Here is a 27,185-nt window from a genome sequence, read left to right on the forward strand (position 1 = left end):
AGTGTATCTTTTTATTTAGAGTTTATTTACGGAGTATCTATCTATACAACACCTGACAAAATTACATACACGATCTTTACCATCACACTTCTATAATAACATCCATTTCACAAAATAGCACAGAAGGTAATAATTGCGACAATGGATATGCATATACATTCTTTCCATATAGAACTCATACTATCAATTGATAGTGACGTTCTCGCTTTCAGCTTAGTAGAACTTGCGAAATTTTTACTTTTCCTGGAGGTGGTTGTAGTAGAGAATGGGATGGAAGTTGTACTTATTGGGAATGCTTGTGTAGATAAAGAGGATGAAAAACCTTCCTTCATGGAACCATCTGTTTTAAAGTATGTATAATTATCAAAGGGCGAAGGGAACAGTTCTGCGTCTTTTAACTTCAAATAATCCCATTCCACAGCATCTTCTGTTTTCCAATTCCAAAATATCCATCCAGTCGTCTTTGTTGAATAGGTGGCCAATTGTGCTTCGATGAATTGCCTGACACGATTACGGTAATCTTCTGTCCAATCGCTTAAGGGTTTTTGTGAGGCACACGTACCAGCTGGTTTACTGTCGGTGGTGAACAGTGTCGTATTATAATAGGAGCCATCATATCGTGCACCCACGCCCACACCATTCAACCAGGTGGCGCAATCGGTAATGGCACCCGACCATTCCCCGACTACTGCAGAATGGTAAGGAAGCTCTTTGTGTATGGAATTCCCATAATTTATAATGTTTTCGATACGTGAAAATTGAGTTTCGGCCAGCTGGTAATCTGTAAAGACCTCGTAATGATGATGGTCGACTAGAATATCTTGAGAGCTATAATTCGCTTTAGTCAAATTGAAATAGTGGTCTGAAACATTGCGGTAATTCGGATTCAGTTCTAAATTCCAATTGCCGATGCCTTGAAAAGCATCATGGATAACAAAAGTTGTGTTGTCACCCGAATCTTGGTTTTCCTTGAATAAGTCAAATGCTTCATAGTACATCTGTGTTATATTTGACATATCAATCTTACCACCGAGCGGCTCATTGACGATTTCAAGACCCACCACGGGGCTTTTGTCACCACCATTTAAGAAAGTTTCAAACATTTTCTTCCAAACTGCTAGAGTTAGTTTTCGAGTATCGTTTGATCTTAACCAGCCCAAATCACCATAAAGTATTCTCTGCCCTGAGTTGTCGAACCCATTTTGTGATCCGGGAACACCATGTAAATCTATCCAAACGTTTAGCTCGTACTTTTGTGCCCACTCTAGAGCTTGATTTAAATATTTGAGCTGTAATCCATCACTTATATACGGATCCTTGTAGGTTATGTTATCAACGTAAAGGTTTTCGGCAGCGTTTTGTTTCCATGCCCAATATCCAATAGGGATTCTAACTAAATTAAAACCGTTGGCTTGAATTTGTTTGAAATCATCCTCTGTTATCCATGTTTTAAAATGACCGTCTAACAAGGTTGTAGAAGTATTATAACCTAAGGTCTTACAAAGAGTAAATTCATCGATTATGGAGATATTTCGGGAGGAGTTTTGTTGTTTTGCCAGTAGGGTTGCATTACGGTACAACGATGGCGTGATGTAAGGCTCTGTAACCAACCAGCCACCGATTGTGATACCTTTTACACTAATACTATTGTTTGTGTAGTAGGATGCGAATTTGTTTTGAAGAACATTTAGTTCCAAGGAAGATAAGGATTCTCCGCTGCCTGAGATATCAATCCCTCGGGCGACTTTGCCCAGGGATGCAACTAGAAATGCCAAAAGAGAATACAAAGCCAGAAGCATATTAGAACACCCCAACCGGTAAGTAGTTTAGAGATTAATACCTTTTAAGAATATGTCACTTATTGCGTATATATGGAAACAAAAAACTCTTCGACATTTATAAATAGAGCATTCTYGAGGATGTACCCATTTCACATCGTATTATTTACTATGTTTGTATTTTTTTTCGCGCGACTTCTTTTCTCGAACAGCGTCCGTAAATAGAAAAAAAGGGACGCATGCTACGCCGCCTCAACGTCGCAAATACAAAATAAACGCGCACGTTATGTTGCATACACGGTCATTGTCTTCAGCCCTTGCTTATTTTAACAAGCACTGAGGCGTTGATCTTACTTACTCCTTTTTTATGAGACCTCTTTTTTTTGAACAGAGGCACATCGAAGAATGATTCCCGGTGTGGGTATACGCGTACTGTTGGAACAAGATTCCACTATCGTCCATCTATTGCTATTATATACGGTGTTAAAACATGACATAAATTATAAGACCAGTAAGTTAAGATTCTCACTGTCATCGAAATCAATGGAAGCTGAAGTGCAAGGACTGATATTGTGATAGGATCAATGAACAATAACATATAAAAAGAGGAACAGAATCATTTATAACATTATGCAAAATTACTGATTCCTATTTATGGATTCGTAAATCCATGAGGAGAATCTAGTATGATCTATATACATAATATTATAAAATTGAGAAACAATGGTGTTGGAATAAGGTGATCTTGGATATAACATTCCTTATGTCAAAATAGGCGATCTCGAACATTCTTTAATATGATATTAATTATGTTGATCTGAAACAAACATACTTAATGAAGATAAGATTAAAGATCTATTAATTGATCAGGAATTAATATATAAGGAGATGAGCTATAACTGATAACTCATTAATAATGCCTAAACCATATTTGAACCATTAGGTTTTATATAACCAATCAGCGTGTGTTTTATATACCTCTCTTATATAATAATAAGAAAGAACTGCTTATTCTTAATTATTACAACTTACTAAACTAACTAATTATCAACAAATGGAATCCCAAAGATCATCATGCAATTTAAATGGTTATTAAGAATCACCTATTCCGCAAATTCAAGCGCGTTTCAGTTACACGTTGGTAGATTTGTAGTCCAGATACAATTTGATATATATATGTCGCAAATACAAACAATCAATTAAATACAGCGCAAGTGGTTTAGTGGTAAAATCCAACGTTGCCATCGTTGGGCCCCCGGTTCGATTCCGGGCTTGCGCAATTTTTTAGTTTAATATTTTTTATATCAAGCGTTTGAACGTCTACAAAAGCTGACATCATAGTGAAGTGGAACTATTTGCTGTTTTGGTATTCGTTTTCACCATATGCCCACGCGATTGAGGCATAGATAGTTTATTTGTTGTCCGATATTCGTTGTTACCGTTAATGACGATCAATAAGACACTACATCATCGTCCCCGCTCATCGGACTAATCTACGAAACATGTATAAAACCAAGACCCCTTCTTGTCTTTTATGACATTCCTTGCAAACAAAGAGCCGTATTGTTATCGTAATGTTCAACCTACCGATTAGCATATTGCTTTGTTTTTCTGTGTTATGCGCAGTGGAGCCTACTTTTGTAAGAGGCAAAAATGTTGTCAGCTTAATTGCCTTTAAGGATTCAGATGGCAAACTACATAAAAGGTTAGCACCTGAAGAAATCCCTCGCCGGGAACGTGGTCATCACCTAGGTTTTGACGAGTTAGAATATATGTATGAAAAAAATCTGGGAGCGCGCGACTCTTCAAGATTATCGATAAACCTGGATAATGTTTTGGGAACACAACAAACAAAGCAACAGGAATTTTCAGCTGACTTATTTCCTTTATCCTTGGAATCAAAACTCTCATTATTAAAGGAAGTCGAAATATTTGCAGGATATGTAAGAAATGATGTGGAAACTTTCAATAAAATCAGTAATCCTAATGAAGATTTGATTATTATTGCACCAACGAATAAGGCTGTTTCCCAGCTTACTTCGAAACCATGGCAATTTCCGAATAATATTGACCAGCTTGAAAGGAAGGGAGCGACAGAAAAGGAACTAGATGCCGCAATTCAAAACAATATCTCCAAGTTTGTTAGGTCACATATCATCGCATACAACGGTGATAAAAATTCCTACAGAAGAATAAGTCCAGGTTGTACGCTATTGCAGAGTATCGACTTTATGGAAAATCGGAAAAGCGATGGAGAGCTTTCAGGTGATATTTTAGTCAAAAAAGATGGCGACGCATATTATGTGGCATCTACGCGAGACAAGAACTTTCACGTTGTCGAGAATATTGAAAGTGGAAGTAACGGTATCATTTTGACGGTTGATTTTTCTTTAGTTTGGCCTTGATTGTTTTTGATTTTTTAATACCATATGGAATGGCATTTAGTTTGTTTTTTTGTTTTAGTGTGGTTATGAACAAAAAAATTTCGAGTAGTATTATTCTGCTTGTATTTACAGGTTCTAATATAATGTGTATATATGTTTGTATCGGTTCGTTTATCAGTTTCTTCAATATCATGGCTTTTTACAATGGGTAGCTGAGAGAAAATAACTCAAGGTCAAGAGTAGGTATTTAAGTTTAGCTCCTCTGTTTGCTATGAAGTTTTTTTTTCAAAATACAATGCATAATATATCATGTTAAAGGACCTGAAGGCAAAATGCTAGTTATATTCATCAATAAGCTTGAATATACAAAGAAACCTCTTTACTCTCGAGTGGAATTTCCGCGTTAAACGTTCCACTCTGTGTTCTTACAGTCAACTGTCTGGGTACCTTTTTGAGAAGGTCGGACCGACCTACAAGTATATTTGCCCTGAGTGGGTTTCTTATTCTTAATTTTTTCTCTCTATTTAAAAGCTTAGAAGTTATATCTACTGGGTTCAGTTCCCCTTTGGCTATTCTTTCATAAACTTTGTGATCAATGTTTTTAGTGTCAATGATATCTTTTCGTATTCCTGATCTTTTTTCAACAACAGAGCCAATACATCCTATGATCTTCATTATTTCGGCACGACAGTTTATGAGAGGCTGTGGGATATGGTTTAATGTTGTAATCTGATTTGATAGGGGGCAAAACACTCTCTGATATTGAAACGCATAATTGGCAAACTCAACTTCCTGTTTGAACGTTTTGCTTAGCCGAAATTTATCTGTCTGTTCCATTTGCGCAAGTATGTCTTTCATAGCAGAGTGCTGTTTTACGATTTTCATTGCAGTGATCAGACCTACCTTCCAAATTCCACTTGTGTAATCACAGCCCGCTAAGCAGACTAGATTACGAAATTGTTGCTCACTTAGTTCACCTAAAGGAAAACTCTCTGGTAAAGATGTAAAATTGTCTCTTGAAATTTCCAGAGCTTCTCCATGGTCGTTTAGTTTAGTTATTAGAGTTTTACAGCCAAACACTAATAAATCCGAGTCCTCTGATATAATGCCCTGTATAAGACCCATTTTCTCTAAATAAACCATCTGCGCATCTGCTTCAAATGGGGCGACAATATATGTAATTGAATGTGCCTGGCAATAGTCTATAATGCATTTTGCCATCTCAGGTGTGACATCAACACTTTTTTGGAAGTATTCCATCGCATTGAGTCTGTCGCCAGCCGACCACAATTTCTTTGCCATCAATTCATTTTCTAACCTTTTCTTCTTTCTTTGCATTTCTGTGTGACTTTTTACAAAAAGTGAATCGCCATCAAAAACTACATATGGTGTAATATTAAGCCGTTTTAATAGTTGCAACCTTTTAATAAAAAATTGCAAGTATTTGTTTGTTGGCTTGCCCATTACTAAGTCAAAAGCGCACGCACAAGAAGCCCTATGTAGCCACGCATAGCCATCAATAGCCAATGTTTGGTTCACATATTTTTTTAGGGTTACCTGTTTTTGAATTGTTTTCAATAGTGGTAATAAGCCAGGTATTCCCATTTCTTCCTGCTGTTGCTACCCTCTTTCGCTGTTTCTACATGATCATCAAAGTAACAATAAAGCTTTTTCACACCTTGGTCATATTATGCTATTCGCTCCTTTTCCAAATTTCCACAAAGTCTATAGGAACTCACACGCCCCTTTCTGAAGTTATTACCTTTTAACGTGTCACGGAACGCGTCAAAACGGAAATATGTAAACAAAAAATAAGCGAAATCAAAACAAGACAAAAAGTGGCTTCCAGTAATTTTCCAAACAAAAAATATATATATACGTATTAAAAAATAACCAAAAAGAATGCTAGTATCTTGCGTCACCTTTATATATGTTTTACTTATAAGCTTTTTCTTATAGTCCTTCATTTTGTCTGTTTCTTCTATAAAAATATTGCACATTGGGAAAGTTCCTTCATTTTCTTGCATTTTTTTGTGCGTAATGACATTAAGACGTACCATTCATCCCCTTCAAAAAGGAAAACAATAACGGTTCATACCATATCACTTCCTTGCTCTGATTCCTTTACTGGCAACTTGTAAAGCTTGAAGTAGTCGACTTCTGTCCCGTTGAGTAAGGCTTTAGAACTTGTGGGAGAATACAGAATTCTTCTCCATAAAGGCGCGTTTACATCGCTTGTAAGCCAAAAATCCTTGACGTTTTTCCTCCAACCATAGTTTGTTGGAATTTTCGATGTAATGGAATATATGTTATGCCCGCTATTATCTTTGATACCAATAGTCTCCTTTATAACTGCGAACCATTGGTCCATACCAGTTACTGTGAAACAAACACCAAAACAAGTTCGTGGCTTCCTCAATGTCGAACCTGGAACGGGAGCCAGTATTGCATCATTATTATCTTCATCCAACTCAATTGAGGGAGCAAATCCTTCTGGTGTAGTATTGAAGTTCTCATTAAAAGATATACCGTCAGCACCATTAGCTTTATTTTCTTTCATTAGAACGTTAAATTCCGAGTTTGTCATTCCTTTACATATTTGAAAGGTTTGGACAAATATCAAGCTCGCAACCCAAACAGATTGCAACAAGGCCCACAAGAGTACTAAAAAGACAAATCTATCATACCTTAGTCCTGAGCAGAGGTCGGAGTGGCCTAAAATAAAACATTTGCCCTGTTCCTGGGCTCCATCCTCATAGGAATCTTCAAGCTCATCAAAGTATTCCAAGCAAAGCACAAAAAAAGTTAAAATGCCACATTCCATTAACGTAATAAAAAATATAAATCCTTTGTGATTCTTAAGCCCGACGTCATTGAAGATCCAAGGGCAATAATGATCAAATCTTGCCACCACAGCATTATTTAGGGACGAAAATCTACTCCGTAGCGGCTTTCTTGCCCAGGTTTCAATGCAGAAATTCTTCGTATCAAATTTACCGATTTCAAGCAAATCGGAAATTGTTTGCCGAACGTTTTCATGGTCAGTTTCTTCTGGAACACAGCCCGGATCCGAGGTAACAAGCTGGCCAAAAAGATAAAATACAAGCAAAAGTACTATCAGCAATAGTATGTTAGTATACGTTTCATCGGCAAATGTCCAGGGCATGACTTTGCAAATCCAAACAATGGTTACCCAAAGTAAACTGCCAAAAAACACTCCTGAGAACAAAGGTGACCTTAGTAAAGTAGCATTGTAAATGCCCATTCTTCCATAAGACGGCAGAACAAATTTGTTCAGACATTTGTTGGTTGCAAGGGTCAACAAAAAAAGTACAATAATAGCAAACAATGGGTTAACGTGTGAAAAAAGAGCAAATGCAAGCCCCAGAAATATAAATGGAGTCAAGAATGTAACTAGCTTGGCGTGTTGGCTTTTCTTGAACCATTTCTTGATGGGATAACCGTCGTTGTTAAATCCAGAGTGGATTAATGCCTCTCTCAGCGAGTATACAGTGTTCATTTCTTGCGCAATGGCGAAGCAATCTTTTCCAGCGTCTGTTTTTTGAAAGAAATCTGCACCATCCTGAATCAGGTACTTGAGTACATGTGGCTGACCCTTTACTGTACCCCAGTGTAACGGGGTAAACCCTTCCGTGTCCGCGATCTTTATATTGGCACCGAATTTTAACAGCATTGCTACAGTCAAGGAATCACCCTGGTAAGCAGCCCATAATAATGACGTCCTACCCTTTGGATCTTGGCAGTCTACATCCAAAAGGCCCTTGCTAACAACATTGAACAGGACATAAAGAACTAGCATTATGTTGGAGCTGTTGACGGACAAGTGTAAAAGATTGAAACCCTGGTCATCTGTCATGGTAGGATCTGCTCCGTGCTTGAGCAGAAAATCCACAATGTAAACATAACCATATCTGGCAGCCCAGTGTAATGGTGTGGCGTGTAGGGCACCAGCCTTTGAATTGACATCAGCGCCTTGCGAAACGAGAAAATCAACCACGGAAAGTCTGTTATTGATACTTGCCCAATGTAGACCAGTAATGTGTTCAACAGAATCTCCATCCTTGTTAACCTCTAGTAACTTGCCGTGTATCATTTCCTTCACCGTGGCTAGGTCGCCCTTTTGGCAGGCAGTATGGTACCGAGTTAATAACGGATCCTCTTCAATATCATTATGATCTGTTTGTCCATTTTCGTTTGCATCTTCATTTTCGGATCTTATAGCCTTTAAAGAAGACAACGAGGCAGCGCCATTAGAACCGCCCAGGCTAATATCCTCTTGCGAGTCTTCATTGGGATCGGTAGCCTGCCCTTTATCCACCAAAGTAGAGGCCAGAGGCGTAGTCAATGACTCGTTTGTCATGAAATATGTGTTATGAAGTAAAGCGTTCCTTTTTTGTAAAGCAAGCCGGGAACAGTATAGTCAGCTGAAAGGGTACTAGAACCTCAAAACCAGCAGTACTCACTTCTCGCCGTTCTTAGTTTCTGTATATCGATTACTTTTATAGATTGTTCTATATGAAGGCTTAATAGAAAATTACGAAAACAAGGCTCATCACCCGGAATGTTAGGTACGAACTCACGTGACTATACATGGCGATATCGAAGGCTATATGAAGAACGAGCAGCAAGGAATATTTCGTGAATCATGCGTGCAACAATATTCGATTAGGGCCATGTATTAACCTCATTGGAGTTGCCACTATAGGGCAATTTCTCGCACGAGCCTCTAAGTGTACGACTATCGTCTTGATCATAGCGATCGTCCAAGAGGGCGGAGTACGTTTTAGCCGTTCAAATGAAAAAAATTTAAGGCAAATTTGAAGTGAATTGAGACTTAGTAGAAGAGAATAAAAGGATTTCCATTGGAGTCGGTTTGATATTAGACGTTACAGCATGGACAACGACACCAAGGTAGAAAATGAAGCACCTGTGCCACTATCACAGCTGAAATTTCCGTTTGCCGATGCTCCAAGTATAGTACAAGCGCACCAAAAGGATGATCAGATTCAAACCCTGTTGGTCCTAAAGATTACTGAATTATGCAAACTGATAAAAAACCAATTGTTTGCCAATTCATATCCTAGAGAACTTTCCATTTTTGCCAAGCTAATATATTTACTTTTTACTACGGGAAGGCGTGGTAGAACATTGGGCGAGGAATATGTTGACTTGATATATACCAATAAGCGTGGTACCAAACTAGCGGGCCGATTTAGAATGCTGGCATTTGTTTTCTCCTATTCTTTATGTCCATATTTGATTTCCAAATTATACAAGAAAATTGCGAACAGTAAAAGGGAAAATGAAACCACAGGTGATGATAATGTCACCGGGTTCTGCGAGAGCCTTTTGGATTTCGTGTTAGACTTGCATATGACCCTATTTTATTTCAAGGGAACTTTTTATAACGTTTTTAAAAGGATGTTTGGCATGAGATATGCCTTCAAGCATATCATGTCGAAGAACGAAGCCAAATTTAGAAAAGAAGGGTCTAGGACATACAAGGTGCTGGGTTATATTTTATTGACTCAAAATATTTTGAAGTGGTATCCAGTTCTAAGCTCTACCTTAGGGTCGTGGATTTCTGAAAAGAAAGGTGCCCCGGGTTCGAATGTAAGGACATCTCTTGATTTACAGGGAACCCTTAAAGGTGGTTCTATAGAAGGAATACCGAAAGAATTTCAGTTGGCTCACATACGTTTGTCAGACAAAGATCAACTGCCCTATATCCCAGAAGCTTCGAGAAAATGCATTCTTTGTCTCATGGACATGACTGATCCTAGCTGCACACCCTGTGGGCATCTGTTCTGCTGGGACTGTCTGATGAGTTGGTGTAAAGAGAGGCCCGAATGTCCTTTATGTAGACAGCAATGTCAAACGCAAGAAATTTTGGTCTTACGACAATAGCGACCTAGTTAATGCTCTCAATGACTCTTTAACACCATGTATAAATATTCAACGATGACCGCGGACGTCTTTGTAATGAGACAGAAAAAAATACATTTAATCGTGTAATTACATTAATTAATTAGATAAGTGTGTTTATCAGAATTTTATCTATGACCTTCTTTTTGCCAATGCTTTTTATCAATTACAAAATAGACACGTTTTTTTTCATTATATACCAATGTGGAATAATAGTTGTTTTTGCTTGCTTTTCTTCTTATTTCCTCCGTTACTGCTTATATTCAGTTCTTTCAAATCATCGTGGACATTGGCATTCTCTATGCTCGACTTTTTACCCCACTGTTTTGGATCTGCAGCCTGAGGTCTATTCAAACCAGGAATTTGTACTTTTGGCTTTGGTGGAGGTAATTGAGGCAAGTTTAAACTCTTCAACTTGTCCTTGCTATTATTTAACGAAGCAGCAGATGACGAGTTTTTTTTGCTCTCCAAATACGTTGGAGAAAAAGCAACTGCGTTATTGGAAGTAGCCCGATAACTAATTGGTTGAGAAGTACTTCTTTTGGAGCTTTTCACGCCTTTTGAAGCCTGCTTTTTTATAGTCGTTGCAAATGGATCATACGATGCTGCAGGGCTTTTCAAAGTTGGTAGATTTTTGATATTTCTAACACCTGATGGTGCCCCTCCGCTACCACCATCATTAGTCCCACCCCAATGACCCCTGGCCATTGACATTGAAAGTGAGGGGTCACTCGATAAGGATGGCAAGGAGGTCTGTCGCTCAAGAGCTTGCTCTCGTTGTTCATATATAGCATTCAAATTGTTGTATTTGGCGGAATTTCTAGGGAATGTCTCAGCCAGGTTATGCGCCAACAAATAAACATCTGCATTTGGTTTCGTGAACAACAGCTTATACGATTCCAACAATTTTTCCGCACTTAAGTAACCTTTAGCATAATTCTCATTATATGAAGTAAACTTGTCAAAATCTTCTTTGGAGTTTTCTAAATAGTACTTGGCCCTCTCGGCCAATCTTAATCTACTTTCTTCAGGAGAGCTTGCAGCTCTCACATTAGTTCTTGAACTGGACGCAGAACCCGGTAGCGAAGACATAGATGGAAGGTCGTAATCATCTCTTTCTCTAACTACCCTGGATGGTGCTGAAATAAAAGTGGAAAGCTCTGACTGGAAAAACTTTGGTTTACCCTTTAAGATATTACCGTGCTCTTGCAAAATATGCGCTTGTAATTCCAACTCGTCCTTGAAGACAACAAATTTGTTATCTAGGCAGGATTGAACGGTACAGACGTAATGCGAATGTCTGAAATGGTCGAATAACTGGTCATAATCTTTGAAGTATTGGGGGGAAGTGGGGTTGATTCTATCACATATATGGCACTTTTCATGTTGATTTCTCATATGGACGTATAATTCATCATCTGAGTAAAATCTTTTACCAGAACAGAAGGCACACATAGGATGTCCTTTGAACCCTTCTGAATTACCTTTAGACTGATGGTTACGTAATTGGTTTTGAGCAAAGATTTCGAGCTCTGCAGGGAAGGCGTGCTTGTGGGTCGCACATATCAAACAAATCATTCTACTGTGTTCAGATTTCAAATGCTCATTGTATTTCTTGAAACTACCAAAATCTACAGCTTCTTCGTCCTTTGACAACGGACAAAAAAACTTTAGAAGATTCATTGTTGCCGTGGCGACCTCTTCACTAGCGAACTTTATTCCATATTTTTCATTCTTTTCGTAAAAATTTTGTATATCTGAGATTTCTTCATCTATTTGGTCAGTGAACGTCACTTCTTCATTCTCTGTTCTACAAATTAAACAACTCCTCTTTTCATACAAAGCTCGTTGTCTGAAAGCACAGATATGACATGTTTTATGATGACAAGGTGTCAAAGAAACATATAATAACTTACGCGCACAAATTACACATAACTCATTCTCTTCATCAGAATCGTCCTCAGTATTGGAGGTGTCGAGACTGGGTGCACCAGGTACGTTATTTCTCTTTTGCTTTCTTCTTGGGTTCTTCTTATCGTTACTAGGCTTGGTATTGTTTTGGGGCCCTTGAGTACGGCGAAAGTTACGTTTTGAAGCAACATTCTCCTTAGTGGGTTCACTCATTTTAATTATTGAACACAAGTATCGGCGGTATTCTTACGACGGTAAAACTTCTAGAAAGAGACAATGTCAAATGAGTTTGTGCTAAGTATGTGCTCAACAATTTCTAATGTATGCCTAGGTCGGGAGTTCTCTCAACTTCGTTTTATTAGTATCTCAAGCAGAAAGCACAGCCAAACTCTAAAACGATCTCAAATATAATTTAAATTTACAACTTATTCGTAATAAAATAGTACCCAATTGGAACTTCCTACATGCAACTTTTTTTTTTTTCATTTTTCAGTTTTTTTAGTATTTAGCGCATGCTTTCACTGCAAGGATGTGCACAGCGGAATCTCTCCGTCACAGATGATAGATTTTGAAGGATTGGATTGTAGTTTCTATACATGTTATACTTAATTAGAGTAGAGACGTTTTCATGGCGACAGTTATTGGTCTGCGTTTACCGCCAGATCGTTTCCCGTGTGCTAAATATGAGCTCCATTTTATGTTATGTTAGCTTTTCTAAGGACCAGAAGTTCACGATTCCGTCATCGCCACCCGTTGCAAGTATAGTCTTACCATTCAACTCCAGCCATTTCACAACGTTGACTTCGTAGACACCATGGGCTAATTCGTGCCTAGCAAGGACTCTCCATTCTCCGTCCACCTCTTCGTAGATGGCTAGTACTCCGTCCGCGCCTGCGCTGGCAATTAGGCCATTGGAGCCCCATGCAACGCTATAAACTTGTCTTTTATGTACATCCGGGAGAATAGCTTCACAAACCCATTCTTGTTGGTCATCTTCATCGTCACCTATGTATTTCCATACCCGTACAGTGGAATCGTCACTTCCGCTACATAATCTAAGCACGCCTTCAGTCTTGTCAAAATCTGAAGACCAAACGGTACCTTCATGACCATTCAAAACAGCAGCGCATTCCCAATCATCATCGTAATCCTTCCATATCCTAACAGTGTCATCATATGAACTAGAAGCCAGTAGTGCTTCAGAGGGATGCCATATGACATGTTTAACGTCCTGCGAATGTTCTTGCAAAACACTAATACATTCATACTCTTCCCCATTTTCATCAGTTTCCCATATCCATACGCTTTTGTCTCTGGAACAAGTTGCCAGATAATATCCATCGTTAGACCAAGCAACACCTTTTACTTCATTTTCGTGGCCTTCGATGATGGCTAATAAGTCCATTTCAAACGATCTGTCAGCAGTCTCTTCTCTAGCCCAGATGGAGACCGTAGAATCAAAGGAGCCCGCCGCTAACAGCGAAGTGTGGGGTCTCCACGCCACAGATCTGATTGCTTTCTTGTGAGCAGTGTCATCTAGCACATCAATTAACGCAAAATCATCGTTCTTCACATTAACCAGCTTGATCTTCCGGTCAGTTGAACCTGTAGCCAATATACCTTGAGAAAAATCCAAAGACCATATCTTGTCCTTGTAAAGTTTTAGAGATTTGATTAAATTAATAGATGACATTACCTGGGGAAAAGGCTCGTATGACCAGTTGGATATTCTGAGGTGTTATGAGCCAACCTCAACGTGCGATGTCAAGAAGTCTTGTATTTTTTTTTTTAATTAGTCAGGCAGATGATACGATACCAATGTCAGATTTTTCAAGCACGGCCCGATGAGAACCAAATTTCCAGGTGGCCCAATTGAAGGCAATCAAGATCGGACTTTTCAAGAATAAAATGTGGTATTAGTGCAGTGCACATCATTACTGGATTCTCCAAATTTAGCCGCGGCTCGAGTTGTGCACTCTTTCCTTGTTGATACTTTTTTTCTCAATGATTATATAGCATGAGATAAAAATGGAGGTATTTTTTTGTTTTTCATGTACTAAAATCGGCTTCGAGAAAACAGAAAGGGTCGTATATATCTTAGAGAGACTACCTCTACTACCTCTACAACCCCTAAAGCTTGCACATCTAAACAGCACTTATATTACGTTTTAATCAATCGTCCTCCTTGTAAACCAAAATGCTGAATAGGCAGGCGATTCTGAGGTTAGCAAGCAAGAGGTGGACAAGCACAGTGCAACGAGCAGATTATAAATTGAATTCTGAAGCACTTCCTAAAAATGCAACAGTATTTAGTATGATTCAGCCAACAGGTTGTTTTCACCTTGGTAATTATCTAGGGGCTACTCGTGCCTGGACAGATCTGTGTGAACTGAAGAAATCTGGCCAAGAACTGATATTTGGTGTTGCAGATTTACATGCGATTACTGTTCCAAAGCCGGATGCCAAAATGTTTCGAAAATTTCGTCACGAGGCAGTTGCAAGCATATTGGCTGTTGGTGTGGATCCTGAGAAGGCATCGATTATTTACCAATCTGCTATCCCCCAACACAGTGAGTTGCACTGGTTGCTGTCTACTCTTGCATCGATGGGATTCCTTAACCGCATGACACAATGGAAATCGAAATCAAACATCAAACAATCAGAAAATAAAGAGTACCAGATTGATGATACCGAAGTGGGGAAAGTTAAACTGGGCCTATTTTCGTACCCTGTCTTACAGGCCGCAGATATTCTTCTTTATAAATCTACGCATGTTCCGGTTGGCGATGATCAATCTCAACACTTGGAACTAACAAGGCACCTTGCTGACAAATTCAATTCGACATATAAGACTGATTTCTTTCCCAAGCCTATCACGATGCTGGCGCAAACCAAAAAAGTTTTGAGCTTAAGCTCTCCGGAAAAGAAAATGTCCAAGAGTGATCCAAACCACGATTCAGTGATCTTTTTAAATGACGAGCCCAAGACTATTCAGAAAAAGATTAGAAGAGCCTTAACAGATTCCATTTCGGACAGGTTTTATTATGACCCCGTAGAACGGCCAGGTGTATCCAATCTAATCAATATCGTCAGTGGCATTCAAAGAAGGTCGATCGGTGACGTCGTGGAAGATGTGTCCCGGTTCAACAACTACAAGGACTTTAAAGACTTTGTATCTGAAGTTGTAATTGAAGAATTAAGAGAGCCAAGAACTGAATTTGAAAAATACGTCAACGAGCCAGATTATTTACACAGTGTCGTTGAATCTGGCATGCGCAAAGCTCAGGAAAAGGCGGCAAAGAATCTAAGTGACATTCATAGAATAATGGGGTTCTAGTTCCATCTATGTGGCAGTCTGTTAGAAAAAACAATGTAAATAATAAATAGTATAACACTTACACATTTATGCTACAGCAAACTGCCTCGCTTTCTCAGCTGGCAGTCTGTGGTTGATAGACATGGGTGAATCTCAAAAACATGCAGAGGTGTTGGTGCAGACATCGGCATTGTTGCTGTCGTTTGGCAGCAGTATGTGCAAGGTGTTGCTGAGTTGCATTGCTCTCAACATGTCTCAGTAGCCCTCTGAGACGAGACTTGCGTGTATAAATATCGCCATCTTGGGTGCAGTTAGTGGTCCCTGCGATTTCCGCTGGCGGTGGAAAAGAACGGGTGCAGCGCGGCGATGAGCGCAATTGGCTGCCGAAGAGTCTGCACCGGTGATTCCGAGACCTTTTGCACACAATTGTATATATTTAGGGAAGCGGTAAGGGCAAAAGGTGTTTCCCCACGGAATGAGACATAAAGACAAGCCTTGACATCCGCCTGATCAATAACTACTTAATAAAAGGTTCTGACCTATTTTGAAACGTTTTTGGGCCAAGGAGTTGAGGTATTGAGGACAAGTAAAGACGAGATGAGAGAAGTAATACTGGTTGTTCATGGAATGACATGTAGCGCCTGTGTGAACACGCTTACCACGCAGCTACGAGCTTTAGCGGGGGTGACAAAATGTGATATTAGTTTAGTGACGAATGAGTGCCAGGTGGCATACGATAATGGGGTGACTACTGATTCTATCAAGGAAACAATAGAAGATTGTGGGTTCGACTGCGAGATACTAAATGACAAGGATACTACAACCGCAACTACAAGACAAGGTTTACTAAGCATACAAGGAATGACCTGTGGATCCTGCGTTTCCACAGTTACCAAACAAGTGGAAGGCATAGGAGGTGTAGAGTCTGTGGTGGTTTCGTTGGTCACAGAAGAATGCCATGTCATTTACGATCCATCCAAGACAACACTAGATAGCATCAGAGAAACGATCGAGGACTGTGGATTTGATTCAAGTATTATAATAGATGATGCGGGAGCGCCCGATCAGACTGAAAAAACCGTAGTTTTGAAAATATTGGAGGACTCAGATGGCGAATCTCCACCCGCGCTTTCATCATTTAGTGAAAGATTCCAGTTCTTACTAGACCTAGGTGTAATATCAATAGATATTTCCGATGAATTGCGCACGCTTACCGTTAAATACAACTCTAACAAACTCGGCATCAGAGACTTATTAACTCACATAGAAACAACCGGCTGTAAATTCACCGTATATTCCAATTTAGATAGCTCTACCCAGCTAAGACTACTATCGAAAGAAGAAGAAATAAAATTCTGGAAAAGAAACTGCATAAGCTCTTCTTCATTGGCCGTTACATGCTTGGTATTATATATGATTTTTCCGATGGTGGCGCCATCAGTAGTTCAGAAACGCATCTTCCCATATAGAGAAATATCGTTCATAAAAGGTCTTTTCTACAGAGATATCATTGGTGTGATATTGGCAAGCTACATTCAGTTCGGCATCGGGTCATATTTTTATAAAGCTGCATGGGCCTCATTCAAACACGGCTCAGGAACCATGGATACACTGGTTTGCGTTTCCACCACTTCTGCGTACGCTTTTTCTATTATCTCTCTACTTCACAATATATTTCATCCCTCAGACACGGGGAAATTACCAAAGATTGTTTTCGATACATCAGTTATGATAATTTCTTACATCTCTATCGGGAAATACCTCGAAACCTTGGCTAAATCACAAACTTCTACAGCACTCTCTAAACTAATCCAGCTAACGCCTTCTGTGTGTTCAATTTTATCGGGTACAGAATTTGGCGAGACAACAGAAATCCCCATAGAATTATTACAAGTGCACGATATAGTGGAGATAAAACCGGGAATGAAAATCCCTGGCGATGGTATCATAATAAGAGGTGAATCTGAAATCGACGAGTCCTTGATGACTGGTGAATCTGTCCTGGTACCCAAGAAAGAAGGCTCTTTGGTGATCGCAGGTTCTATCAATGGATCTGGCCATTTCTATTTTAAAGCTACGACAGTTGGAGAAGAAACAAAATTAGCGAATATTATCAAGGTCATGAAACAAGCACAATTGACTAAAGCCCCCATTCAGGGGTATGCGGATTATTTAGCTTCCATTTTCGTTCCCGGAATTTTAATCTTAGCTGTACTAACATTTTTCACCTGGTGTATTATTCTAGAAGCCTCAGCCAATCCGCCAACAGTTTTCAGCTCGAATACAAAAGGCGATAATTTTTTCATTTGTCTGCAAACTGCCACATCGGTTGTGATCGTTGCGTGCCCATGTGCACTAGGGCTAGCTACGCCAACTGCAATAATGGTGGGTACAGGGGTTGGAGCTCAGAATGGTGTCCTGATTAAAGGTGGAGAAGTGTTGGAAAAATTCAATGGTATCAGTACTTTTGTTTTTGATAAAACAGGAACCTTAACCACCGGCTTTATGGTTGTGAAGAAGTTTCTCAAAGATTTGAATGGGATTGAAAAACTAGATGAAAGTGAAGTGCTTGCTTGTATCAAAGCGACCGAATCCATTAGTGATCATCCAGTGTCAAAGGCGATAGTTCGCTATTGTGATAGTTTGAATCGTAGCAAAGCCTCAAGTGCCGTTGTTTTAGAAAGCGAATATGTGTTAGGAAAGGGGATTATATCAAAGTGTCAGGTTAACGGAAATATTTACGACGTTCTTATYGGCAATGAGGCATTGATTCCGGATGAAGTGTTAAAGGTGTCCAGGATTAATCACAAGGACATGGATCAAGGACATACAGTTTCGTATGTTTCCGTCAATGCGCATGTCATTGGTTTATTTGAGATAAATGATGAAGTCAAGCATGATTCCTACGAAACAATCCAGTATTTACAAAGGAACGGGTACGAGACATATATGATAACTGGTGATAACAACTCGGCTGCAAAGAGAGTGGCTAGAGAAGTAGGTATAAACTTCCAAAATGTTTACAGCGATGTTTCGCCTACAGGTAAATGTGATCTCGTTAAAAAAATACAAGAGGAAGAAGGTAAAAACAAAGTTGCTGTTGTTGGTGATGGGATTAACGACGCACCCGCTTTGGCATTAAGTGACCTTGGTATTGCAATTTCAACTGGTACAGAAATTGCTATTGAAGCGGCTGATATTGTCATACTATGTGATAGCGACCCAAACACTATCGGCCTGAAAGGTCTGGTCAATGCCATTGATATTTCGCTAAAGACATTCAAAAGAATAAAGTTAAACTTATTTTGGGCACTTTGCTATAACGTATTCATGATTCCAATAGCTATGGGTGTGTTAGTTCCCTGGGGAGTAACACTTCCACCAATGCTTGCCGGTTTGGCCATGGCATTTAGCTCAGTTAGTGTCGTACTCAGCTCTCTTAGATTGAAGAAATGGTCCCCACCGGATATTAAATCTTACGAGACCTCAGATTCCAAATCTAAATTTTCCATCGGAAACGTTTGGTCAAGGCTTTTCTCTCGTCAGGTTGTCCGAAATGGGCAAGATATAGAATCACACGCTGGATTAATGTCAAACGAAGAAAGCTTTGCAAGTACTTGACTCGTTAAACTTATGCATTTCAATCGTATAGATTTATAATATCAATACTAATTAATATTCATAATTTTACTCTCGGGTTTACATCTGCATTTCGTTGGTTACAATCTACATTTTATTTGGATTATGTTACCCGCTTAACTTTTAAGGGTTTACTGTATGGAGAATATCAGAATTTTTTCCACTAGTTTAAAGGTTAAAAGCCTTATTGAAGAGACTATTATTATAACTTTAAAGAATTCCCCCTGTTAATGGTGCCGGAATAAGACGCAAAGAATACATATAACCAAAAAAGAAAAAAGAAATGCAGGTCAAGTCGATTAAGATGAGATGGGAAACTGGTGGTGTCAATTACTGCTATTTGTTGTCCAACAACAATAACAGTAAATATTGGTTGATTGACCCAGCAGAGCCTTCAGAAGTCCTCCCCGAGTTGACGGATAATGAAAAGAAAAGCATCCAAGCGGTTGTAAACACGCATCACCATTACGATCATGCTGGTGGTAACGCTGATATTTTGAAGTACCTAATAGGAAGATATCCAGATTCAAAAGTTGCTGTTATCGGAGGATCAAACGATTGCCCAAAGGTCACAGATATTCCCGAACATCTGCAAAAGCTAAATCTAGGTGATTTAGAAGTTATCTGTATCCGAACGCCTTGCCATACGAGGGACTCTATTTGTTATTACGTAAGAGACCCCGAAACAGACGAGCGCTGTATATTCACTGGTGATACACTCTTCACCGCCGGTTGTGGTAGATTCTTTGAAGGTACAGGCGAAGAAATGGATGTTGCTCTAAACAAATCTATCCTGGAAACGGTAGGTAAGGAAAATTGGGGCAAAACAAAAGTTTACCCAGGACACGAATACACCAAAAGTAACGTTAAGTTTGTTCGTAAGATTTACCCACAAGTTGGTGAAAACAAAGCGCTGGATAAATTAGAGCAATTCTGTTCTAAGCACGAGGTCACTGCAGGGCATTTCACCTTGAAGGACGAAGTGGATTTCAACCCCTTTATGAGGTTAGATGACCCGACGGTTCAAAAAGCCGTCGGAGATGCAAGTGCTTCGTGGGACAGAGGTAAAATTATGGATAAGTTGAGAGCAATGAAGAATCGTATGTAAAAAAGACGACAGCTTATAGCACATATTTTAAATACGGTCACTTAATAATGGGCATCCCGACATTCTCTCCTTTCAAGTTTTCTGCTACCTTACCTTTTTTTACAACAAACGTGTATGTAAATGCATTTTGTATTGGTGCATTTGGTTTTCACACGGCTGAAAAGAGACCTCGGAATATTTCGGGCGGCTAAAGTGAATAGCCACGGCCGACGACACAAATTGATCTTTGGGTAAAAAACTAAGGATCTTAAGCTAACAAGATCAAAAAAAAAGGTTCGGTAGTAGTTCTGAATCATAGCTTTTGTTGGGATTTAGAGAACAAGCAAGATAGGCATCAAAGAAATGGGAAAGAAAAATAGAAAGGGAAAAGAGAATAGTACAAATAGAAATTTTTTCCGAAAGGTAGAAAATACTAAAGATTCCAGTCCTAATCTGTGCGCTGCATCCCAAATCTGCACAACCGGTGTAGAAAAAGAGGCTAGCCCAACGATTGATGTATCGCTTGTTTCCAAGAAAGATGGAAGCACGAAAACAGAAAGCAGTGTTTGTTTCGATTATCCAACTATAGGCAATTTAGTTTCTTCTGTGGAAAAACTGTATATTTTAAAAGAATTAGAGGCCGCGTTCCCAGACATAGGAAAAACCATAATCAAAGCTATTTTGATTGCCTCCCAAGGGGTTTTGGAACCGGCGTTTAACTCTTTACTTTACTTTTCAAATCCAACGGAAAACACAGCTTTCGCACTACCAATGAAGCCTATAAGTGCGCAAGAGGTTAGTAAAATTGAAATTCCAGATATATTACAGTATGAAATACTGGACGATTTCGAAAATGAAGCCTCATCAGAAGAAATGGAAGGTCAAATGTACACGTCTGTAACATTCACAAACACTGAGCCGGAACAGAGCTCTGTAGTAAATCCCACTCATACTGAAAGGAAGGCCAAACCAAACCGAGGAGTGGCTGAATCGACAAGAAATTCGACCATGGCAGACGAGCACAGTGCGATTTCATCGAAGGAAAAAAGTGTGCGTCTTGAAGAAAAGAAGGGCATAAATGGTTTAACAGGAGCCGCTGTGAAAGCCATTTCCATCGCTAAAAAAAAAAGCGAACCATCGAACAACTTGTTTGACATTTTAGATTGTGACGAGTCTGACGAAGACGAAGAGCAGGACATTAAAGTCCACATATCAAATCAAGAAAACAAAGACGCGGGAACTCCAGAGAGACCGGTCTCGAAAAAGACGGGCGGCAAAACTCAATCCGATGATATTACAAGCAAGCCGCCGGTTGAGACTAGCAACGACGGAGGGTACAAATCTCCCTTCGGCACTGATAGCTGTGATTTTTTCCCTATCGATGCAAAAAATCCAAGGCAGGTGAATTCCAGCGCAGGGAACAAGATGTAGTTCCGCCCAGTATATAAAAAAAAGAAAATGTAACGATACGTATTTGTTATCTGTGTATGCTCTGCTCAGTGTTGTCAATCCTCGAGATGCAAGGGGAACACCGCTGCAGCCCATTGTGTGCGCTCAAATGACATCTTTCAAACAATGGCGCGCTACTCAACAAAATCTCTACTCAATGGAAAGCCGGAACCACGGGCGGGATATAGATCCGGACAATATAAAAGCAGGACCAAAGGAGAACCTACTAGCCTATGCAACTGCCAGTGCCAATCACACGTCCTGTTTCGTACGACGGAACAAGGCCGCTAAAGCCAAGCAATCACAGAGAGCCAAATGAAAAGCATAACCGAAGAAGCGGGAATGTCAAGCTAATCTTATCGTCTCTCACGCACGTGCACGTGAACGTGCACGTGCGTTTTGGAGCCGCGGCTCTCGGCGATGCCACAGAACTCGGCCCGCCAGAAGGGGTGGCCCGCAAAAGAAAACTGAAGGTCCTGTCGCACGGCACAAGCGATGCCCGGTCGCTCGGCTTTCGGTATTGTGTTTGGATCATTCATGGCTGCATGGAAGGCCATCGAATGAGATACACTAGGCGGTGTGCCGCTGCCAAACTTTAATAGCTGTCTGGGACATGTAAAGGGAATGGGAAGCACATGCAAGATAAAAGGGGCAAGAGAGAAAAAAGTACAAGGCGGAGTGGGTGAACCAAATAGTATCATAATTATTGAATTAGATAAACGTTAAGGAGTCATATCGATAATAAAAAAGAGACCCGTTTTTTCTTCCTTATTTTTTTCTTAGTTTTTTTTTTTTGATATCAGTTTTTGGAAGTTCTTTAACGGAGGAAGTGGCCGGGGAAATAAATATATACAAAGCTAGTCTATTGTCTTTTTTCTCTCCTACCAGGCATTTATAACTTTGGGCTAAATCATGATTTTTTTTCTCAGAAGGCTCATAGGATCATCTGTAATCGATCAAGAATCCAAGAGAACATCGGGGAAGGAGGAAGTTATGTCTAACAGTCGATTAGCGCTTGTTATTATCAACCATGCCTTTGATAAGGTCGTCTCACTGACGTGCCATTGCGGGATTTTATCAGAAATAAGATCGGGACTGATGTTTCTGTTCAGCATCTTTCAGTTGCTTTGCTCCTTGGGCGTGATCATATTACTATTGCCCATTATCATAGTGGACGCCATTGATCTGTTTCTTTATATATGCCGGTTAATCGATTACGGCTGTAAACTGGTCCATTATAAGAGATCATCCCTAGTGTCGTCGCCATCGCCGCCGCAAACAGAGGGTACTGCTTTAGACGCGGACACAAGCACTAAAGAGGAGATAATCATCGATGAGGAAATAATAAACATGCTGAACGAATCCTCCGAATCATTGATTAATCATATGACAACTGGTTTGAAGTATGAGAGTCACACGGGGAACGCCACCAAAAATGACTGTCTCGATTCTTCGAGTTCAATGACCTATGTAGATCGAAACAGGGATTTTGACGAAGAAAAGCGGGGTTACTATTACGAGGAAGAAGACGATGATTTTCTATCTAACACGAATTTTGATAAGATATCATTAATCGAAAGGTCGTTCACGAGTCGTTTCGAAGTGGCTTGTGAGCAGAAGGCTGCTTGAATTGCTAAAAAACCAACACACACATTACACTAAACCGATTTTGCTACTGAGAAAAAATAATAAACACAAGAAACTAAAAAAAACTATTCATAAAATATGACAAGGGTTAATTGTCTACACATTCATCAGTGAGAAACCTATTGCTTTTTCACAACAAACTCCTCAACTCAAACAAACAGATGATATTGGCTATTTTATATAGATAAACAAATTTGCGGGACAGATAATTAAATATCTATATCATATGTATTTTAAGCGAAAAAAAGTACAAATAACAAACGACAAAGTAGATGAGATGGGGGGAAAAAGATGAAAGATTTTTCATTGTTATAAAAATTAATTATTAAAAAAATACACACGTAGTTAGAATTAATTAACAGCGGAGGAAACATAAAAAAGGGGAAGGAAGCACACAGAGATGTGAAAGAAACCCGAAGTTAGCAAAGGTAGCTTTTCTTTAACGCCATTTTCCCTTCATCGATGACCGTCTTGCTTTCGCCATTGAATGAGCTTAATCTTGTAGGACAATGTACAAGGCATATAGCATACCTGGGAACCACGCCAAAATGGTCAAAATAATGTCCACTATACAGTCAGTACCCCATCCACGGGCTAGAAAAACAGCGACTGGAGGTAAGAAAAGAGATAATATAATGTTGATGATCTTGGAGGAATCCATTGTTGTGTGTTGTCTTGTCTTGTAGTCTTTTTAGAACGAAATTTACAATATCGGTTGCACAAAACAGTAAAGAACAACAAAAAAAAAGTACACTTTTTGTTTTTGTTGTCCCTCTTTCTCCTTCAAAAAACAGTCAATTTCTCTTTTGTATTTATAGACGTGCGCATCACAGAAGAAACCGGACCCCCTTTTGAAGACGCATTTTAAAGATCACCCTACTCCACCCAGAGCCCTCACCTTGGGCGTCATTCGCCTCATCTCGGGCGGGGGGCGGACAGCAGTAGATAGTGATCTTCCATATTTGTCTCTAAAATCCCTCTTCCCGCCTCGGATTTTTCGATCCATCGCATTTCCCTTCAAAGGTACCTCCGGGATAGGTCTTAAAGGAATAAAGACCCTTATCTCTTGCGCGCTGCCTGCTCGACTTCTCTCGCCCGAGAGAATGTTGGTGGTTTCTATCACACTACACGTTTCGGACCAGGAGTGAGGGAGAACGACCTAGGGTAGGGTGTTTGTTCTATCATTGGATGGTAATGCTATCGTACGTGCCGTTTTTGGCCCGTTATCGTTAGGCAAAGAGTACAATTCCCACGTTTTCATAAAATTCGTTATTAAAATCTCTATAAAGGTACGAAATCTAGTACATATGTATGGATTGCCCTCGTCAGATGGGGACTCTTCTAATAAAGTGATGGCTGTAGTATAGTATTGATACAATCGAAGAGTCTCTGGAACAAAGACATCATGGTAGCCTTTTTTAGGTGTCTGTTTAGGATACTGAATCCGGTTGCCAATCTAATCCTAATCTTTGGTAAACTTGCGCCTGGCACTGCGACCATATTGTAGCCTTTTCCTCTTTGGTCAAGCTTACTTTGTTTTTCCCCTGTTGGTTTGAAGGGGTGCCCGCCCTCATCATCAATTCATCGAGGTTATTATTGGGATTTTTCAATTGAATGTTCTTTAATAGTGCCTTCTTTAACAGCGATTTTGTTTCTGAGCTGTTCCTACGCGGTATTAGACTTGGAGGTGGCATGTCAGGTCTCTTCAAATTGGACTGTTGTAACTTCCATTTCTTATATTCTGAGCATCTTTGCTTGAAATCAAACCTACATTGTGCCTCCACTGCTATGTTCAAAAGATAGTTTTCAATAATGTTTCTCCATTCTGGCTTRGACAGATTCATTATGGTTTCATTTCTGCCGGTTATTTGTTCATGCCTTTTCCTAGCGGTAGCTACTGTATATTTGGCACTAGTCAATTTGAATTCATAGTCCAGATTGGCTTCCATGTATAGATCCGAATTGACCAATGTGGCAATTATAGTTTCATCGCTAGAATACAATGGCAATAATTGTAATCTGAACTGGGGCATATTATTACCCATCGTTATTACCTCCGGTAATTGGTTACCCCATTCAGGTCTTAGTCTCTCGACTATTAATAATGACCTTATATCGTTTAAGTCCCAATCCAATAATTCTCTTTTGGTAAACTTGGGACGTCCGTTGCAAAGAACGTTAGATGGATCTGCTAGTAAAATTTCAGGTGAATACATGTCGTAGAATGTCTTTGGTAAGGCGTYATCTAAACTGATCCTTGTTATTAGTTTGTGATTTGAAAAGTCAGAAAATGCGCTTTCATTAGTCAGTTGCGTGTGCACTGTCGAAGGCGTCGAAAATATACTTGACTGATAAGATGAGGCAGTATCTGAAAGTAAACTTCTACTATCAGCTGTGCTGGATCTTCTACTTGCCGAATGCATCCCGCTTGAATGGTGTGACTTTCTGTTGGGCGAGGAAGCTAATAATCTTTTCTTGATTTCATCTCTGGCTCTATCAGTATATTCGAGAGGGGCGTTCACGAAATTTTCTCTTCTTGGTGAGGGTGTGGATTGTATACTACTCACTGATTGTGGTAAGCTTTGAAATGATGCGTTGTCGCTATTATTTGCAGTGTTTTCTGGAATGCTTTGCAACGGATTTGCAAACCCGCGGCTGTGATTAGCGGAGTCGTGTGAGAGCCGCTGTAAAACTTGGTTTTTTGAAGTTGCTGGTGGTGGAGAGACAAACATTTCCTGTAGCTGTGTGCTTTATCGCTGAGGTAATTTCTTTTGTGTTTTTTTCGTGTGTAGTTTTAAGTGTCAATAGGTTCTATTTGTTATTGATATATGGTGAAATAAACAAATTATGTCGAATCTTTGTCGGGAATATTTAAAGGTTCCATATAGTTTTTTAATAAGAAGGAAAAGTGGCGATGGGCGTGTTACAAATAATGAAGAAAAGGAAAAGTCTTTTTGGTTTTATAAATTTTTCTTTATGGTAATTTGGGCCGCAACAAAATGTGGGATGAAAAAAAAAAAGAGGCAATTCATTAAGGGGTAGCAAGATGTCAGATATTCCAGCTCTCCAGCGATTTTAGTGGTCGATGGGGCTCGGATTTTCTCCCAAAATTGATTTTTCCACAGTTACCAAGATGAAGTAATGTGCGGGGCAACCGCCCTAACAACTTTCGCACGGAATACATTTCCCCGGAATTTTTCCCGCTTCTCCAAGGAAGAATTTTCGGGGTAAGCATTAGGTCCCCTCTAGGAATGCCTGGGTTTCAAGGAACGGAAAAACTGGTTGTACCGCGTTTCTCTACCTATTTGCTATTCGTTTTAGTGGAGCAGCGGGGCATGTTTTTTTTCCGTTGTACAATAGGGATAAGTTCAAGGAAGCCCCGGGTCTATAGGCCTGGACTTTATTAGCCCAGTAGTGTGCTAACTGACTTAAATGTATATATGTATATATATGCATATGTATATTTGGATTGTTTACTTATTTAGTAGGGATATTGCAGACACTGCCGCTTTTTAGGTTTGAGTTTATTTAATTAGGGATGAACATGCATATCTTGCACCTCTCATTGATGTTTTCCAATTTGTTGTGAGAATAAACTTCTACTCCATCCAACTATACGATAATGGGAATAGTCTCTCGATAGTAACATATTATTTCTTTTTCTTGGAGTAGTACGGAGACAAGCAATTATTCTCACCTTTTGTTTTTTTTTTCTTTTTTTAAAGWCCTTTTCTTACTTTGTATCCGCCTATTCATTTATAGTAAAAGTTTAATGATTGAGGAAGTTGTTTGTGTTAACAATAGGTTTTTCTGTTTTGTTTTCAATCTCGCCTTATGTCTGTGACATATCTTCATAGGCTATGACAACTAAACATAAAAGATAAATCGAGGAAGAAATAGAAACCTTCTTGTAGATACACTGGTTACTAGTAAAGTTATTTTAACCAAAAACAAGATCACACAGGTAGTACATCTATACTGAAACAAGAGGAGTTCAATGAATTCTCTTCAGGTCGGTAATCCAATTC

At 39.5% G+C, this 27,185-nt stretch overlaps 14 protein-coding genes and 1 non-coding gene across 15 annotated transcripts; 8 read left to right on the forward strand and 7 right to left on the reverse strand.

Annotated features, from left to right (window-relative positions):
* Positions 1-107: 107 nt before the first annotated feature.
* EXG2 (glucan exo-1,3-beta-glucosidase) lies at positions 108-1,799 on the reverse strand (the record flags this gene model as incomplete). The annotated part of the gene is made up of 1 exon (XM_018363679.1): positions 108-1,799. One exon carries the CDS (start codon positions 1,797-1,799, stop codon positions 108-110), a length of 1,692 nt encoding a protein of 563 aa, XP_018223808.1.
* Positions 1,800-2,986: 1,187 nt separating this feature from the next.
* Positions 2,987-3,057, forward strand: DI49_0442. The gene has a single exon. It is a non-coding gene; the product is annotated as a tRNA-Gly (tRNA).
* Positions 3,058-3,352: 295 nt separating this feature from the next.
* Positions 3,353-4,183, forward strand: DI49_0443 (uncharacterized protein; the record flags this gene model as incomplete). The annotated part of the gene is made up of 1 exon (XM_018363680.1): positions 3,353-4,183. The coding sequence occupies one exon, from the start codon at positions 3,353-3,355 to the stop codon at positions 4,181-4,183; it is 831 nt and encodes a 276-aa protein (XP_018223809.1).
* A 327-nt stretch (positions 4,184-4,510) lies between these two features.
* On the reverse strand, positions 4,511-5,767 carry DIN7 (exodeoxyribonuclease DIN7; the record flags this gene model as incomplete). Its single annotated transcript, XM_018363681.1, has 1 exon — positions 4,511-5,767. One exon carries the CDS (start codon positions 5,765-5,767, stop codon positions 4,511-4,513), a length of 1,257 nt encoding a protein of 418 aa, XP_018223810.1.
* Positions 5,768-6,254: 487 nt separating this feature from the next.
* Positions 6,255-8,543, reverse strand: AKR1 (palmitoyltransferase AKR1; the record flags this gene model as incomplete). The annotated part of the gene is made up of 1 exon (XM_018363682.1): positions 6,255-8,543. One exon carries the CDS (start codon positions 8,541-8,543, stop codon positions 6,255-6,257), a length of 2,289 nt encoding a protein of 762 aa, XP_018223811.1.
* Positions 8,544-9,076: 533 nt separating this feature from the next.
* On the forward strand, positions 9,077-10,090 carry PEX10 (ubiquitin-protein ligase peroxin 10; the record flags this gene model as incomplete). Its single annotated transcript, XM_018363683.1, has 1 exon — positions 9,077-10,090. One exon carries the CDS (start codon positions 9,077-9,079, stop codon positions 10,088-10,090), a length of 1,014 nt encoding a protein of 337 aa, XP_018223812.1.
* Positions 10,091-10,300: 210 nt separating this feature from the next.
* Positions 10,301-12,232, reverse strand: HEL2 (E3 ubiquitin-protein ligase HEL2; the record flags this gene model as incomplete). The annotated part of the gene is made up of 1 exon (XM_018363684.1): positions 10,301-12,232. One exon carries the CDS (start codon positions 12,230-12,232, stop codon positions 10,301-10,303), a length of 1,932 nt encoding a protein of 643 aa, XP_018223813.1.
* A 487-nt stretch (positions 12,233-12,719) lies between these two features.
* Positions 12,720-13,712, reverse strand: CIA1 (iron-sulfur cluster assembly protein CIA1; the record flags this gene model as incomplete). Its single annotated transcript, XM_018363685.1, has 1 exon — positions 12,720-13,712. One exon carries the CDS (start codon positions 13,710-13,712, stop codon positions 12,720-12,722), a length of 993 nt encoding a protein of 330 aa, XP_018223814.1.
* Positions 13,713-14,216: 504 nt separating this feature from the next.
* On the forward strand, positions 14,217-15,356 carry MSW1 (tryptophan--tRNA ligase MSW1; the record flags this gene model as incomplete). The annotated part of the gene is made up of 1 exon (XM_018363686.1): positions 14,217-15,356. The coding sequence occupies one exon, from the start codon at positions 14,217-14,219 to the stop codon at positions 15,354-15,356; it is 1,140 nt and encodes a 379-aa protein (XP_018223815.1).
* A 576-nt stretch (positions 15,357-15,932) lies between these two features.
* Positions 15,933-18,956, forward strand: CCC2 (Cu(2+)-transporting P-type ATPase CCC2; the record flags this gene model as incomplete). Its single annotated transcript, XM_018363687.1, has 1 exon — positions 15,933-18,956. The coding sequence occupies one exon, from the start codon at positions 15,933-15,935 to the stop codon at positions 18,954-18,956; it is 3,024 nt and encodes a 1,007-aa protein (XP_018223816.1).
* A 301-nt stretch (positions 18,957-19,257) lies between these two features.
* On the forward strand, positions 19,258-20,082 carry GLO2 (hydroxyacylglutathione hydrolase GLO2; the record flags this gene model as incomplete). The annotated part of the gene is made up of 1 exon (XM_018363688.1): positions 19,258-20,082. One exon carries the CDS (start codon positions 19,258-19,260, stop codon positions 20,080-20,082), a length of 825 nt encoding a protein of 274 aa, XP_018223817.1.
* Positions 20,083-20,424: 342 nt separating this feature from the next.
* DON1 (Don1p) lies at positions 20,425-21,492 on the forward strand (the record flags this gene model as incomplete). Its single annotated transcript, XM_018363689.1, has 1 exon — positions 20,425-21,492. The coding sequence occupies one exon, from the start codon at positions 20,425-20,427 to the stop codon at positions 21,490-21,492; it is 1,068 nt and encodes a 355-aa protein (XP_018223818.1).
* A 930-nt stretch (positions 21,493-22,422) lies between these two features.
* Positions 22,423-23,139, forward strand: TLD1 (triglyceride-associated lipolysis regulator TLD1; the record flags this gene model as incomplete). The annotated part of the gene is made up of 1 exon (XM_018363690.1): positions 22,423-23,139. One exon carries the CDS (start codon positions 22,423-22,425, stop codon positions 23,137-23,139), a length of 717 nt encoding a protein of 238 aa, XP_018223819.1.
* Positions 23,140-23,650: 511 nt separating this feature from the next.
* PMP3 (Pmp3p) lies at positions 23,651-23,818 on the reverse strand (the record flags this gene model as incomplete). The annotated part of the gene is made up of 1 exon (XM_018363691.1): positions 23,651-23,818. One exon carries the CDS (start codon positions 23,816-23,818, stop codon positions 23,651-23,653), a length of 168 nt encoding a protein of 55 aa, XP_018223820.1.
* Positions 23,819-24,587: 769 nt separating this feature from the next.
* Positions 24,588-25,889, reverse strand: MTH1 (Mth1p; the record flags this gene model as incomplete). Its single annotated transcript, XM_018363692.1, has 1 exon — positions 24,588-25,889. One exon carries the CDS (start codon positions 25,887-25,889, stop codon positions 24,588-24,590), a length of 1,302 nt encoding a protein of 433 aa, XP_018223821.1.
* Between the last annotated feature and the right edge of the window lie 1,296 nt (positions 25,890-27,185).

Source organism: Saccharomyces eubayanus, chromosome II (genome assembly GCF_001298625.1).
Source record: "Saccharomyces eubayanus strain FM1318 chromosome II, whole genome shotgun sequence".
In the NCBI taxonomy this organism is placed as follows: Eukaryota; Fungi; Ascomycota; class Saccharomycetes; order Saccharomycetales; family Saccharomycetaceae; genus Saccharomyces; species Saccharomyces eubayanus.